We start from the raw sequence: 13,161 nt of genomic DNA, 5'->3' as shown, positions 1-13,161 counted from the left end.
GTGAAGGGCCGTATGTATCCCTGTCTCAGAGACTCGGCTATGTATGTCTCCATAGCCCCCTTCTCCTCTTGAGACAAAGGATACACATGGCTCCGCGGAAGCGCAGCTCCTGCCTGGAGGTCTATCGCACAATCCCCCTGTCTATGAGGTGGAAATCGCGTCGCCCTCGCCTTGCTAAACACGAGTGCTAAATCCTCATACTCGGGGGGAACGTGCATTGCGGGCACTTGGTTTGGACTCTCCACCGAGGTCGCCCCCACGGAAACACCCAGACATCGCCCCACACACTGGGCAGACCACTCCTTAAGAGCCCTCTGTTGCCACGAAATAGAGGGATTATGGGTAATCAACCAGGGAAGCCCCAGCACCACCGGATATGCAGGAGAGTCGATCAGATAAAGCTGAATAGTCTCCTCATGACCCCCCTGCGTCCTCATCCTAAGTGGCTCTGTCACCTCCCTAATCAACCCCGATCCCAACGGGCGGCTATCTAGAGCATGTACAGGGAAGGGAGCATTGACAGGAAGTAGAGGAATCCCTAACTCTACACAAAACTTCCGATCAACAAAATTCCCAGCTGCGCCTGAATCTACTAGCGCCTTATGCTGGGAACGAGGTGCAACCTGTGGAAAACTGACAGGTATAGTTAGGTGCACAACAGAGAGCTCTGGGTAAGTGGGGCGCCTACTCACCTGGAAGGACTCCCCAGTGCGTGGCCTGTTGTCTCTTCCCCCTGGAGACCGTCCCCAGCACCTAGCCGCAGTGTGTCCTCCACGGCCACAGTTGGTGCAGGGGACGGCCCCCCTCGGACTCCTTCTCCTCCTTTCTCTAGCGCCAGCACCCCCGAGCTCCATAGGACTCGGCTCGGAGGTGCTGGAGGGTGGAATAGACGGCCCCCACTCGGGACGTCCACGGGTGGCCAGCAGGGTGTCGAGACGGATGGCCATGTCCACCAACTGGTCGAACGAGAGGTTGGTGTCCCTGCAAGCCAGCTCTCGGCGGACGTCCTCCCGTAGGCTGCACCGAAAGTGGTCGATGAGGGCCCGCTCATTCCACCCTGCATCTGCCGCTAGAGTCCGGAACTCCAAGGCAAACTCCTGGGCGCTCCTCTTCCCCTGCCGGAGGTAGAATAGACGCTCCCCCGCCGCTTTCCCCTCAGGTGGATGGTCGAACACTGCCCTGAAGCGGCGGGAGAACTCCGCGTAGGTGATCGTAGCGGCGTCTATCCTCCTCCATTCGGCATTGGCCCACTCCAACGCCTTGCCGGTGAGACAGGAGATGAGGGCGGAAACGCTCTCGTGTCCCGGCAGCGGTGCCATCATACGCCCTCGGGAGCGAGAGCCGAATCCCACTGGGTTCCGGAGCTTGGACGGGCGGACTGACCGATGGTGGTGGGGAAGTAGGTGGAGGTGTGGGTACCCCACTGGTCTCCCATCGGTGCAGAGTATTTATCACTCCCTGCAGGGCGGTCCCGAGTTGGTTGATCCTGTCGTCCTGTCCGCGGACGCGCTCCTCGAACGACTCGGGTGCTGCTGCTGCTCCTGCTGATTCCATCGTAGTGGTGTGTAATTCTGTCAGTGCTGAATGTGGATGTGGTGCAGGAATCAGGCGCAGGACACAGAGGCTTCGTCCAACAGACTTTAGTATATTCACAAAAACAAACAGGCCTCAAAAAGAGCCCGGAGGCAAGTGAAATTACGCACACACTGCGTAAAACACAAAGTACCAAAACTAGCGCGCACACAAGTGCGGAAACTCTCTCCAAAACAATGGAGGAAACTAACACAGCACCTGCTGACCGGTGAACAATTACACACAACACATGACTAAAACAACAAGAATTTATAGGACACATAATAAACACTAAACGGAAACAGGTGTACCAATAAGACAAAACCAAGCAAACATCGAAAACATACAACGGTGGCAGCTAGTACTCCGGGGATGACGACCGCCGAAGCCTGCCCGAACAAGGAGGAGGAGCAGCCTCGGCCGAAACCGTGACACTCTCCATGAATAAAAATACAGATCATTCTTGCTGGTTGTGGACCTTGAATCATTTATGATTAAAACCAGAGCCTTACAACCCCTGGTAATGATTCAAGCTTAGGTTGAATTAGAGATAGAAAGTCTCGTGACAGGTGTGTCCACAGTATTCTTACCTTGATTTAATTCCCTAATAATTCCACCACCTATATGCGCGAGGAAACCATGAATAAGGTCTAGCGAACCTACCGGTTCCAAGTGGAAAAATAATCTAGGCCTACTTAATATTTTCAGACAGAAATAACACCATTCTCCATGCACTGTAATTTACAACTTGATAAGAGCTATTGATAAGAGCTAGGTAAATGAGTAATCTGTTAGGATAAGGGAATTGTAAATATAAATTACGTATGTTTTAGATCTATTTGACCTTATAATCGCTGGAGACAAATGTGAAACCAGTCATATGGCAGCAAACTGAAGCATGTCAACATATCAACTTTCCCACAGTAAGGTTTATGAAATGCTGTGCCATTATGAAGAATTTAATTGTACAGCCATTTAACTTCAAATCAAATCACATTTTATTTGTCACATGCGCCGAATACAACAGGTGTAGACCTTACAGTGAAATGCTTACTTACAAGCCCTTAACCAACAATGCAGTTTTAAGAAAAATAAGTGTTAAGTAAAAAATAGATAAGTAAAAAATAAAAATAAAAACAAAATAATTAAAGAGCAGCAGTAAAATAACAGTAGCGAGGCTATATACAGGGGGTACCAGTACAGAGTCAATGTGCGGGGGCACAGGTTAGTCAACAATGCAAATAGTCTGGGTAGCCATTTGATTAACAGCTTCTACTTGGGGGTAGAAGCTGTTAAGAAGCCTTTTGGACCTAGACTTGGGACTCCGGTACCGCTTGCCGTGCGGTATCAGAGAGAACAGTCTATAAATAAGGTGGCTGGAGTCTTTGACAATTTTTAGGGCCTGCCTCTGACACCGCCTGGTATAGAGGTCCTGGTTGACAGGAAGCTTGGCCACAGTGATGTACTGGGCCGTACGCACTACCATCTGTAATGCCTTGCGGTTGGAGGCCGAGCAGTTGCCATACCAGGCAGTGATGCAACCAGTCAGGATGCTCTTGATGGTGCAGCTGTATAACTTTTTGAGGATCTGAGGACCCATGCCAAATCTTTGCAGTCTCCTGAGGGGGAATAGGCTTTGTCGTGCCCTCTTCACGACTGTCTTGGTGTGTTTGGACCATGATAGTTTGTTGGTGATGTGGACACCAAGGAACTTGAAGCTCTCAACCTGCTCCACTACAGCCCCGTCGATGAGAATGAGGGCATGCTCGGTCCTCCTTTTCCTGTAGTCCACAATCATCTCCTTTGTCTTGATCACGTTGAGGAAGAAGTTGTTGCCCTGGCACGACACTGCTAGGTCTCTGACCTCCTCCCTATAGGCTGTCTAATTGTTGCCGGTGATCAGGCCTACCACTGTGGTGTCATCGGCAAACTTAATGATGGTGTTGGAGTCGTGCCTGGCCATGCAGTCATGGGTGAACAGGGAGTACAGGAGGGGACTGAGCACGCACCCCTGAGGGGCCCCCGTGTTGAGGATCAGCGTGGCAGATGTGTTGTTACCTACCCTTACCACCTGGGGGCGGCCCGTCAGGAAGTCCAGGATCCAGTTGCAGAGGGAGGTGTTTAGTCCCAGGGTCCTTATCTTAGTGATGAGCTTTGAGGGCACTATGGTGTTGAACGCTGAGCTGTAGTCAATAAATAGCATTCTCACGTAGGTGTTCCTTTTGTCCAGGTGGGAAAGGGCAGTGTGGAGTGCAATAGAGATTTCATCATCTGTGGAACTGTTGTGGCGGTATGCAAATTAGAGTCTAGGGTTTCTGGGATAATGGTGTTGATGTGAGCCATGACCAGCCTTTCAAAGCACTTCATGGCTAAAGACGTGAGTGCTACGGGTCTGTAGTCATTTAGGCAGGTTACCTTAGTGGGCACAGGGACTATGGTGGTCTGCTTGAAACATGTTGGTATTACAGATTCAGTCAGGGACAGGTTGAAAATGTCAGTGAAGACACTTGCAAGTTGGTCAGCGAATGCTCGGAGTACACATCCTGGTAATCCGTCTGAATGTTGACCTGTTTACAGGCCTTACTCACATCGGCTACGGAGAGCGTGATCACACAATCGTTCGGAACAGCTGATGCTCTCATGCATGCTTCAGTGTTGCTTGCCTCGAAGCGAGCATAGAAGTGACTTAGCTCGTCTGGTAGGCTTGTGTCACTGGGCAGCTCGTGGCTGTGCTTCCCTTTATAGTCTGTAATAGTTTGCAAGCCCTGCCACATCCGACGAGCATCGGAGCCGGTGTAGTGCGATTCAATCTTAGTCTTGTATTGACGCTTTGCCTGTTTAATGGTTCGTCGGAGGGCATAGCAGGATTTCTTATAAGCGTCCGGGTTAGAGTCCCGCTCCTTGAAAGCGTCAGCTCTACCCTTTAGCTCAGTGTGGATGTTGCCTGTAATCCATGGCTTCTGGTTGGGGTATATACGTACGGTCACTGTGGGGACAACATCATCAATACACTTATTGATGAAGCCAGTGACTGATGTGGTGTACTCCTCAATGCCATCGGAAGAATCCTGGAACATATTCCAGTCTGTGCTAGCAAAACAGTCCTTTAGCTTAACATCTGCGTCATCTGACCACTTCTTTATTGACCGAGTCACTGGTGCTTCCTGCTTTAGTTTTTGCTTGTAAGCAGGAATCAGGAGGATAGAATTATGGTCAGATTTGCCAAATGGAGGGCGAGGGAGAGCTTTGTACGTCTCTGTGTGTGGAGTAAAGGTGGTCTAGAGTTTTTTTTGCACATTTAATATCCTGGTAGAAATTAGGTAACACAGATTTATGTTTCCCTGCATTAAAGTCCCAGGGGTTTCTCTGTTTCCTATTTCTATCATGTTAAATATTAGCCACTATCAGTATCGACCATCAGTAGCCACACATTTTCAACTACCAATTTACTGTTAGCTCTCTTCAGTTGGTATAGCCTACATTATCATTACATTACATTGTTTTGTTTACCTTTATTTGCTTCCTCTGTAAACGCCCTCACGGCCGTGTAGTTGTTGCTGAGGATCATTAGTAACAGTTGATAATATAAAAATGTAGGCTAATTAAATCATTATGGAGTGGAGCGCAGACCAATCAGTAACAGTTTGAACCCGACGCATTGCGAAATACTTGGCCGTGTCATCACACAGTTCCATGGTTAGAGTAGACAATAGAGGGGGATGTAACCTACTATTGTACACTATTCTCCTTATTATCATTATATGTACACTAATCTTCCAACATTACCATGGGTTGTAGAACTGAATGTGGCAATTTTCTGAATGAATTAAACCACAGTTTTCTTTATTTTGTGCATAGAGGCTCTCCTAACCAGTTTATGATTCATAAATACTTTCCTAAACCTAAATAATCTACAAGATCAGAGTATTTTTTAAATCTACCAATTGGTGCTGAAACAGAGATGAATATGCATATATTTAGATGGCTTTCTTTCATTGATCACTAATATTCTGAACCAGCTTCCAATCACACCTGCACATATATATATATTTTTAATCTGTATTGTTGTCTATTACCTGTTATCTTCAGTGCTAATACATTTTACTAAATGAAACATTGCAAATACCCATGGTGCACTTCCTCTCATGTTAGTGCTCTACTATGACCAACAAGCTCCTCAGGCTCCATATTCTGAACAGACACATGACGGACAGCTGTCATCTGCTGTATTTAACAGAGGACACTGTAGGCCTTCAATACAGTACACCCAGTCCAATTCTTTTGGATTATACGGTGATCAGAGAATTAGACACTGGCGCTGTTGTGAGACTTGATTCTTCTGAAAATAGGCTCACTCAAGGCCTAAGCGTAGGCTTGAAGCCTGCAAGCATTAACTCTGCAAAGGAGGAGGAGGTGAATGGAGCACTGACAGAAAGCTAGCAAGGAGATTACGTTCTCTCTCTCTCTCCCATTCACAGACCAACTTGATCTCACAAGCCACTGGGGGTGGAGTGCCTTTCGTCTGGCAAGCGAGACTACAGACCCAGACACAGATCCAGGCAGAAACACACGCGCACACACACACAAGTGACTGAGCACCTTCAATAGGAACTGCATTCACTGAATTCACAATTACACTCTCCCTCCCCTCAATTTCTATAGCATCTATTACTGCCATATGATGGGATTGAAATCCTATACTTACATGTGATCACAGATCCTGATTGCAATTAATGTTACTAATATTAGATACTTGAAATAATGCATATCCTCAAAGTTTTGTTGGCATGCATTCTAACAGGTCTAGAGCCTTGGGATAGTGGCATTTAATCATTTTAGAGTACAGATTACCTGTAAAATGGGTCAGCCAAACAAACAGCCCTTATCCCTCAGATAATCAGTCAAAAACTGGATTGGGTAACTAGGATTGTGACATCATAGACTCACAGGCATCAGACAACTTTTTGCCTATTTAAGTCAAACATGCATTGAGTGAGTATACTCAATGTACAGACTACAGAAATTGCAGCAAGATTACACTGTATGATACAGTGCATCTCCTCATGGACAAACTAATAATTTTGGATGGCTGTCAATGACTTGGAACTGTTTACAGTCAATCTAGGCTACTTAGTGTAATGAGTTTCAAACATGTAAGAAAATAACCTCTGCAGCCTATAATCATTGCAATGTAATTTCATTCTGCAGGCTTTAGAGCTATAGCCTAACACAGAAGTATATTAAATGTGAAATAGATAGGTTAGTAAAAATGGTCTACTGCATGGAGCTTTAGAAATAAAATCAAAACATTTTAGCTAATAAGAACAAAACGCTCCTTATAGTACAAAAAACAGAGACATACCAACAGCTACATCCAAAATATATACGAGGATACACTGAGAAAAAGCACAACTCATCTTCCCAGTTCGTGTGGTCAAATTGACACTCCATCTGCTTCAGGCGATAAATCGTCGATAAAGTGCCATCCACTATGCCCGCGGCATGGGATCTGGTCCCCATTCGGAACGCTTCATTCTGCACCGGAACGCAGAGCTACTTTTCTGTTTCTGTCAAGCGACCAGTGAGGAAAAAAAAAAATCCTCATCACAATATTGCCACCAGAATAGTGTGAGCTTTAAAAACTGCATCAGATTTGATTTGAATGAATTCTCATCTCGCTCTCTCGCTTGCTTTCTCTCTCTCAACACACGTTTACGCGTGCGCGCACACACACACACACACACACCTAGGTGCACCCCCCACCCCCCCATCTCTCTCTCTCTCTCACTCTCACACACTCACATAACATTTTAAAAAATGTATATACACACACTGAGTGTACAAAACATTACATTAAGGACACCTTCTTAATATTGAGTTGCGCACCCCCCCCCCCCCTCTCAGAACAGCCTGAATTTGTCAGGACTCTTGAAGGTGTCAAAGCCTTCCACAGGAATGCTGGTACATGTTGACTCCAATGCTTCCCACAGTTGTGTCAAGTTGGCTGGATGTCCTTTGGGTGGTGGACCATTCTTGATACACACAAGAAACTGTTGAGCGTGAAAAACCCAGCAACGTTGCAGTTGTTGACACAAACCGGTGTGCCTGGCACCTACTACCATACCCTGCTCAAAGGCACTTAAATAATTTGTGTTGTCCATTCACCCTCTGAATGGCACACATACACAATCCATGTCTCAATTGTCTCAAGGCTTAAAAATCCTTCATTAACCTGTCTTCTCTCCTTCATCTACACTGATTGAAATGGATTTAACAAGTGGCATCAATAACAATAAGGGATCATAGCTTTCACCTGGATTCACCTGGTCAGTCTATTCCATGGAAAGAGCAGGTGTCCTTAAGGTTTTGTACACTCAGTGTATTTTTTAAATGCATTTTAGGATACATGTGAAATATAAAAACATTGGCCAAATGTTTTTTTTAATGCATTTTGAAATGTATTTTAATGCTTGACATACATTTGTAAATGTATTTGTAATACATCCATTTGTTTGGAAATACTGTATATAATTTGGACAATTCCTTATATTTCCCATGTAATAAAAATGTCCCCCTCTGTGTCCAAGATAATAACAGTCTGTTAGCTTGTATCTCAACGGCCTCCCCAAAGTCATTCACTGAGTTTGCAAAAATCAGCAAAAGAGCTTGTATCAGACCATGATCTCTTTATTCCAATAACACAGTGTAAACACACTGTGAAAAAGAAGTACCTGTCAAGCATACAGTAGCTGATACATTCTTTCCCTTGGTGCTGTTTCTTCTTCACATTGTTTGGAAAACAGGACATTAGACAACATTCTCACAGAAAGACAGGACAATATATTATTACACGGTATGTTGATCATCAAGTTGATTTATGAAAAATGTTATATGTAGATTTCTCTTTTTCCCAAAAGCGGGATACCTGTCAGTGTACTGTATCTCTACTATACATTAAGTTAACTGGTAACACTTTAAAGGTACCCTTTAAGGGGGGTTGTAAAGAGTTTATAAGTACTTCATAAACATGCTACCATACACCCTAACATTAACATTAGCTGTCATGTTCTGTGTTAGCAACACACTTGATACACTGGCAATAGGAGTAAATTAGAGTGACAACAAAACAATCGAAATCTAACGTTCGTAACTGTCACTTTTCAATCACTTGGCAATTATACTTTTTTTAAGAACGTGCAAAATGCAAAATCATGTTGAGTGAGCCTCCTCAAATTCCATTTGACGAGACCCCCTGGTCTAGATCTGCCAGACTGAAGCAGCATCTGTTGGGAGGAGTGCGTGAGAGAGTTTAGAGCTTTCTCAGTTGGGACTAGGACATGGCCCCAGGACCTGAAACACGTCAGACACAGTTTGCAGCACACCACTACTCCCTCAGACACCACTACTCCCAAATCCAACCATCAAGGTGGTAGAGGAATGTACCATACTCTATAGCCCTTCCTGAAACAGTGTAGTCTATCATCCTGAAAATATATTGTTTAATAGTGTCTCTTCTTCATAGAGCACGCAATACATCAGGCGAGTGGGAGGAGCCTGCGGAGCCAGCTCTCGTCTCGTCCAATCAGCCTTGTATCCTCATGGGCTCACTGTTAGTGGGAGTTGCCAAACCATGAGCGTACTTTCATCTGGGTCCCCATTGGCTGCTGTAGTCTCCTCCCCAAGTCGACGGAACCCTCTGCCTCCGGAGAAGACGGCAGCCGATGTCACCTTGTCCTTCCCGCGCCCCTCCCTGGCCGGGGGCTGCCCCCGCACCCATATCTCAGGGTCCTCGCTCAGCTCGTAGATGGAGCCGTCCTCAGGGCTGTGCTCCGGGGTCTCCGGTGGGGCGTCGCAGGGGCTTTGGTCAGGTTCGGCTGTCAGCAGCTTGCCGGGCAGCTGAGTGGTGGAGCGGAGGCGATACTGAAGCAGCATTCCTTTGGCCTTTGTGGGCTCTCCTTGGGGGGAGGAGCAGTCCGGTTGTGAGAGTGACTCCTGGGACAATTCATTCCTCCGCTCCCCACCCTCTCCTCCTCCTCCCGCTCCCCCATTGGCCTGGTCGGCAGTGTCGCAAAACGAGTCCCGTTTGAGCATGTCTGGGGACAGGGTGCTGGAGGTGACCACAAGGAAATCCACAGGGCCACAGTGAGCGTTTAGAGATGTCATCCCTTTACCTGTGGGACAAATAGCACACACGGCCTCGGTTAGAAAACACACAGCTTGATTGGTTGATTGGTGGGTTGATTAATTGGTTTTATTAGACAATTATAATACATAATACAGCCAGTCACACCAATGCAATGGGAGTAACCTGATGCAACCTGATGCCAGCTTTCATGTGCAAACGTTGGTTGTGTCTGTGCCAAGCCTGACCTGTTATTTTGGGGATTCCCTCCAGTTTGGGCACGGGCAGGGTGACGATGATGCCCTGGGCAGTGCCCACCCACAGTAGCCCCTGGCAGATGAGTAGGCTGGTGACCCGGACGCTGCCCTGCTGCCCTGGAAGAGACACACAACCACCATTCTGTCACTTCCTCCTTTTCATGTCAACGTTACACCTGCCCACTTCCACATTTATGATCCATCCCTAGCCTCTATGCCTTAGCCTCTTCTGTATATCTGAAATAATTTCATAGATTATCACTAGGGTTTAAATTCCACCTAGCCTTACATAGGGCAATGTGGAGCTAATAACAGATTGCTCATACCTGTTCCAATCCTTTTAGACCTACACAAGTGTCTAGGGGCTGGTTTTGAATCATGTAAGTGAAACAAGTAGTTGGTGACCTGTGACCTTCTACACTGTACTTGCCTGGGCTGAGGAAGGTGGAGCGCGTGGAGATGTTGATCTCCTGCAGGTGCTCCAGTGTCTCCGTGTGGAACAGGCGGATGGATGAGCCCTCGGAGAAGGCCATCCACACCCCTCCCCCCGCCCGCACCATGTGACTCACACTGACCGCGGGCTCCGGATGCGCGTCAAAACTCTTTAAGAGGGGGAGAGAGAGAGGGGGGAGAGTGAGTGAGTGAGTGTGAAAGAGGTGTTATCATCAAGAGAGAGAGAGAGGAAAGAGGTTGTCAATGTGTCCTCTTCATACTAGCTACAGTATCATATTACACCTATCCAATCCTTTTCATGTCATATAGTCCCTCGCTCTCTTCTCTTCCTCATTCCTTCAGCCCTGTGTAAATGAGGGTGTATAGAAGGGTGTGTTTTGCCCACCTGGGTGTGGAGGTTGGAGCCCTGAATGACGGTGACGTGGTTGGCACAGCTGGCCCACACAGCATTCTCTAGGGTTAGGAGGGTGCGGATGGGGCCACTGCCCACAGTCACCAGCCTGCACGACTCAGGGTCCCACAGCCCCTCTGGACACAAGAGAAAATGGTCAGTGTTACTGATGGTTACTTATTTATCCATCACATTGACTTAATCAGGTAGATTATTGAGAACACCATAGAGAAACATGATATCCTGTTGTTCTATTTAAGTCTATGAGAGCATTGTCCAGGAGGGTGTAGTGGTACAACAGCAGACAGAGAGGCAGACCTATAAACCTATAGACCTATAGTATGTTAATCTTAACGTTGTCTTGTAACTTGTAATGGAATACCTTGATTATACAAGGAAATGTCAGGATATGATATTATACAGTTGGATTGCGGTCTCACCTCCACTCTTCCGAGAGTAAACAGACACTTTTCCATTCCCCAGCCCAGCGAACAGGAAGGAGGCAGAGTGTTTCAGGCACAGAACTGGACAACTGTCTGGGTTTGAGAAGGTCAGCAGGCATTGGGCCGAAGTGTCCACGCTACCGTACACAAGAATGCTGGGAAATGGAGTTCATGAGAAATAGGGTGACCTTTACTAGGTATTTGACAATAACATGAGCCAACTTGAATTCTACTGATAGAGTTGTGTGTGGCCACTCGGGCTGATACGTTCCGGTTTCTGCTAGCATTGCTATGGACAATACAAAAGTCACAATGAACTGAATGGTAAATGTCTGTCACTTTTTTCTGATTTGTTGGTTCCTTGATGGAGAATAGTCGATAACCAAATCCAAAAGGTGCAGCATGAAAAATTCTGCCATGTTCAATAAACACATGGGTGTCAGCATATTGTGTAAACTCATTTTGCAGTGTTTGTTTGTACTACAGCACACCCGATGACTCACTTGCCATCCTGCAGGCCTACACAGATGGTGTTTCCAGTCCTGGCTGTGCTCTTGACAGCAGCCTCCCCCTCCTCTTCCTCGTCGGTGGGACAGGGCTCCATCACGTGGTCCAGACACAGGACTGGCACCCCCAGCTGGATGGACTTGACCGTGCGCGGCGTGGAGCGGTTCAGAGAGAAGATTTCCACTTGACCGTGGTTGCGGTCACCTCCACTGGCCACCTGGTCATGACAGATACAGGATGTTAATGGGGCCGACCAGCTTTTGAACACAGATCTACTACGTGACTCTAGATCGCATCAGCCCTCTGAGCAAAAGAGCTAAAGCCTAGGCTTAGGATACTCATCACATGAAAACCATTATAGTTAATTGGACCACCTTGCAACACTTCATCCCAACCACAACTCAACCACAGTTTGCAGTACTCACCCAAAGGTAGCCCTGCGGCAGAGAGGTGCTGGCTGCAGAGAACGCCAGCAGGGCACACTGGACCGGGTTGTGAAGGGCCGTCAACAGCTACAGACACAACACAACAAAAGCTCAGTTTTACCCACAGACCTACTATACTCAGTTACAGTGAGGGGAAAAAGTTTTTGATCCCCTGCTGATTTTGTACGTTTGCCCACTGACAAAGACATGATCAGTCTATAATTTTAATGGTAGGTTTATTTGAACAGTGAGAGACAGAATAACAACAACAAAATCCAGAAAAACGCATGTCAAAAATGTTATAAATTGATTTGCATTTTAATGAGGGAAATAAGTATTTGACCCCTCTGCAAAACATGACTTAGTACTTGGTGGCAAAACCCTTGTTGGCAATCACAGAGGTCAGACGTTTCTTGTAGTTGGCCACCAGGTTTGCACACATCTCAGGAGGGATTTTGGCTCACTCCTCTTTGCAGATCTTCTCCAAGTCATTAAGGTTTCGAGGCTGACGTTTGGCAACTCGAACCTTCAGCTCCCTCCACAGATTTTCTATGGGATTAAGGTCTGGAGACTGGCTAGGCCACTCCAGGACCTTAATGTGCTTCTTCTTGAGCCACTCCTTTGTTGCCTTGGCCGTGTGTTTTGGGTCATTGTCATGCTGGAATACCCATCCACGACCCATTTTCAATGCCCTGGCTGAGGGAAGGAGGTTCTCACCCAAGATTTGATGGTACATGGCCCCGTCCATCGTCCCTTTGATGCGGTGAAGTTGTCCTGTCCCCTTAGCAGAAAAACACCCCCAAAGCATAATGTTTCCACCTCCATGTTTGACGGTGGGGATGGTGTTCTTGGGGTCATAGGCAGCATTCCTCCTCCTCCAAACACGGCGAGTTGAGTTGATGCCAAAGAGCTCCATTTTGGTCTCATCTGACCACAACACTTTCACCCAGTTCTCCTCTGAATCATTCAGATGTTCATTGGCAAACTTCAG

At 46.8% G+C, this 13,161-nt stretch overlaps 1 protein-coding gene and 1 pseudogene across 2 annotated transcripts in view; both read right to left on the bottom strand.

Moving 5' to 3' along the window:
- The window catches only part of LOC311149638 (immunoglobulin superfamily member 21-like), a 33,855-nt pseudogene extending 26,763 nt beyond the window's left edge, over positions 1-7,092 (bottom strand). Inside the window, exon 1 of the transcript in view lies at positions 6,935-7,092. The product of the transcript in view is annotated as an immunoglobulin superfamily member 21-like (transcript). The remainder of the gene's footprint in view (positions 1-6,934) is intronic.
- A 906-nt stretch (positions 7,093-7,998) lies between these two features.
- Positions 7,999-13,161, bottom strand: part of LOC311149660 (rho guanine nucleotide exchange factor 10-like protein) — a 36,030-nt gene continuing 30,867 nt past the window's right edge. The window contains exons 20-26 of the mRNA XM_084186860.1: positions 12,171-12,257; positions 11,742-11,962; positions 11,236-11,393; positions 10,790-10,932; positions 10,382-10,553; positions 9,943-10,068; positions 7,999-9,743 (exon numbers count right to left, since the gene is read on the bottom strand). Of these exons, the coding sequence (XP_084042986.1) occupies positions 9,169-9,743; positions 9,943-10,068; positions 10,382-10,553; positions 10,790-10,932; positions 11,236-11,393; positions 11,742-11,962; positions 12,171-12,257 (1,482 nt within the window). The 3' untranslated portion in view covers positions 7,999-9,168. The remainder of the gene's footprint in view (positions 9,744-9,942; positions 10,069-10,381; positions 10,554-10,789; positions 10,933-11,235; positions 11,394-11,741; positions 11,963-12,170; positions 12,258-13,161) is intronic.

This window comes from Coregonus lavaretus (genome assembly GCF_964263955.1).
Source record: "Coregonus lavaretus genome assembly, chromosome: 22".
In the NCBI taxonomy this organism is placed as follows: Eukaryota; Metazoa; Chordata; class Actinopteri; order Salmoniformes; family Salmonidae; genus Coregonus; species Coregonus lavaretus.
Note: the sequence above shows the minus strand (reverse complement) of the source record. Positions and strands in the feature narration are given on the sequence as shown.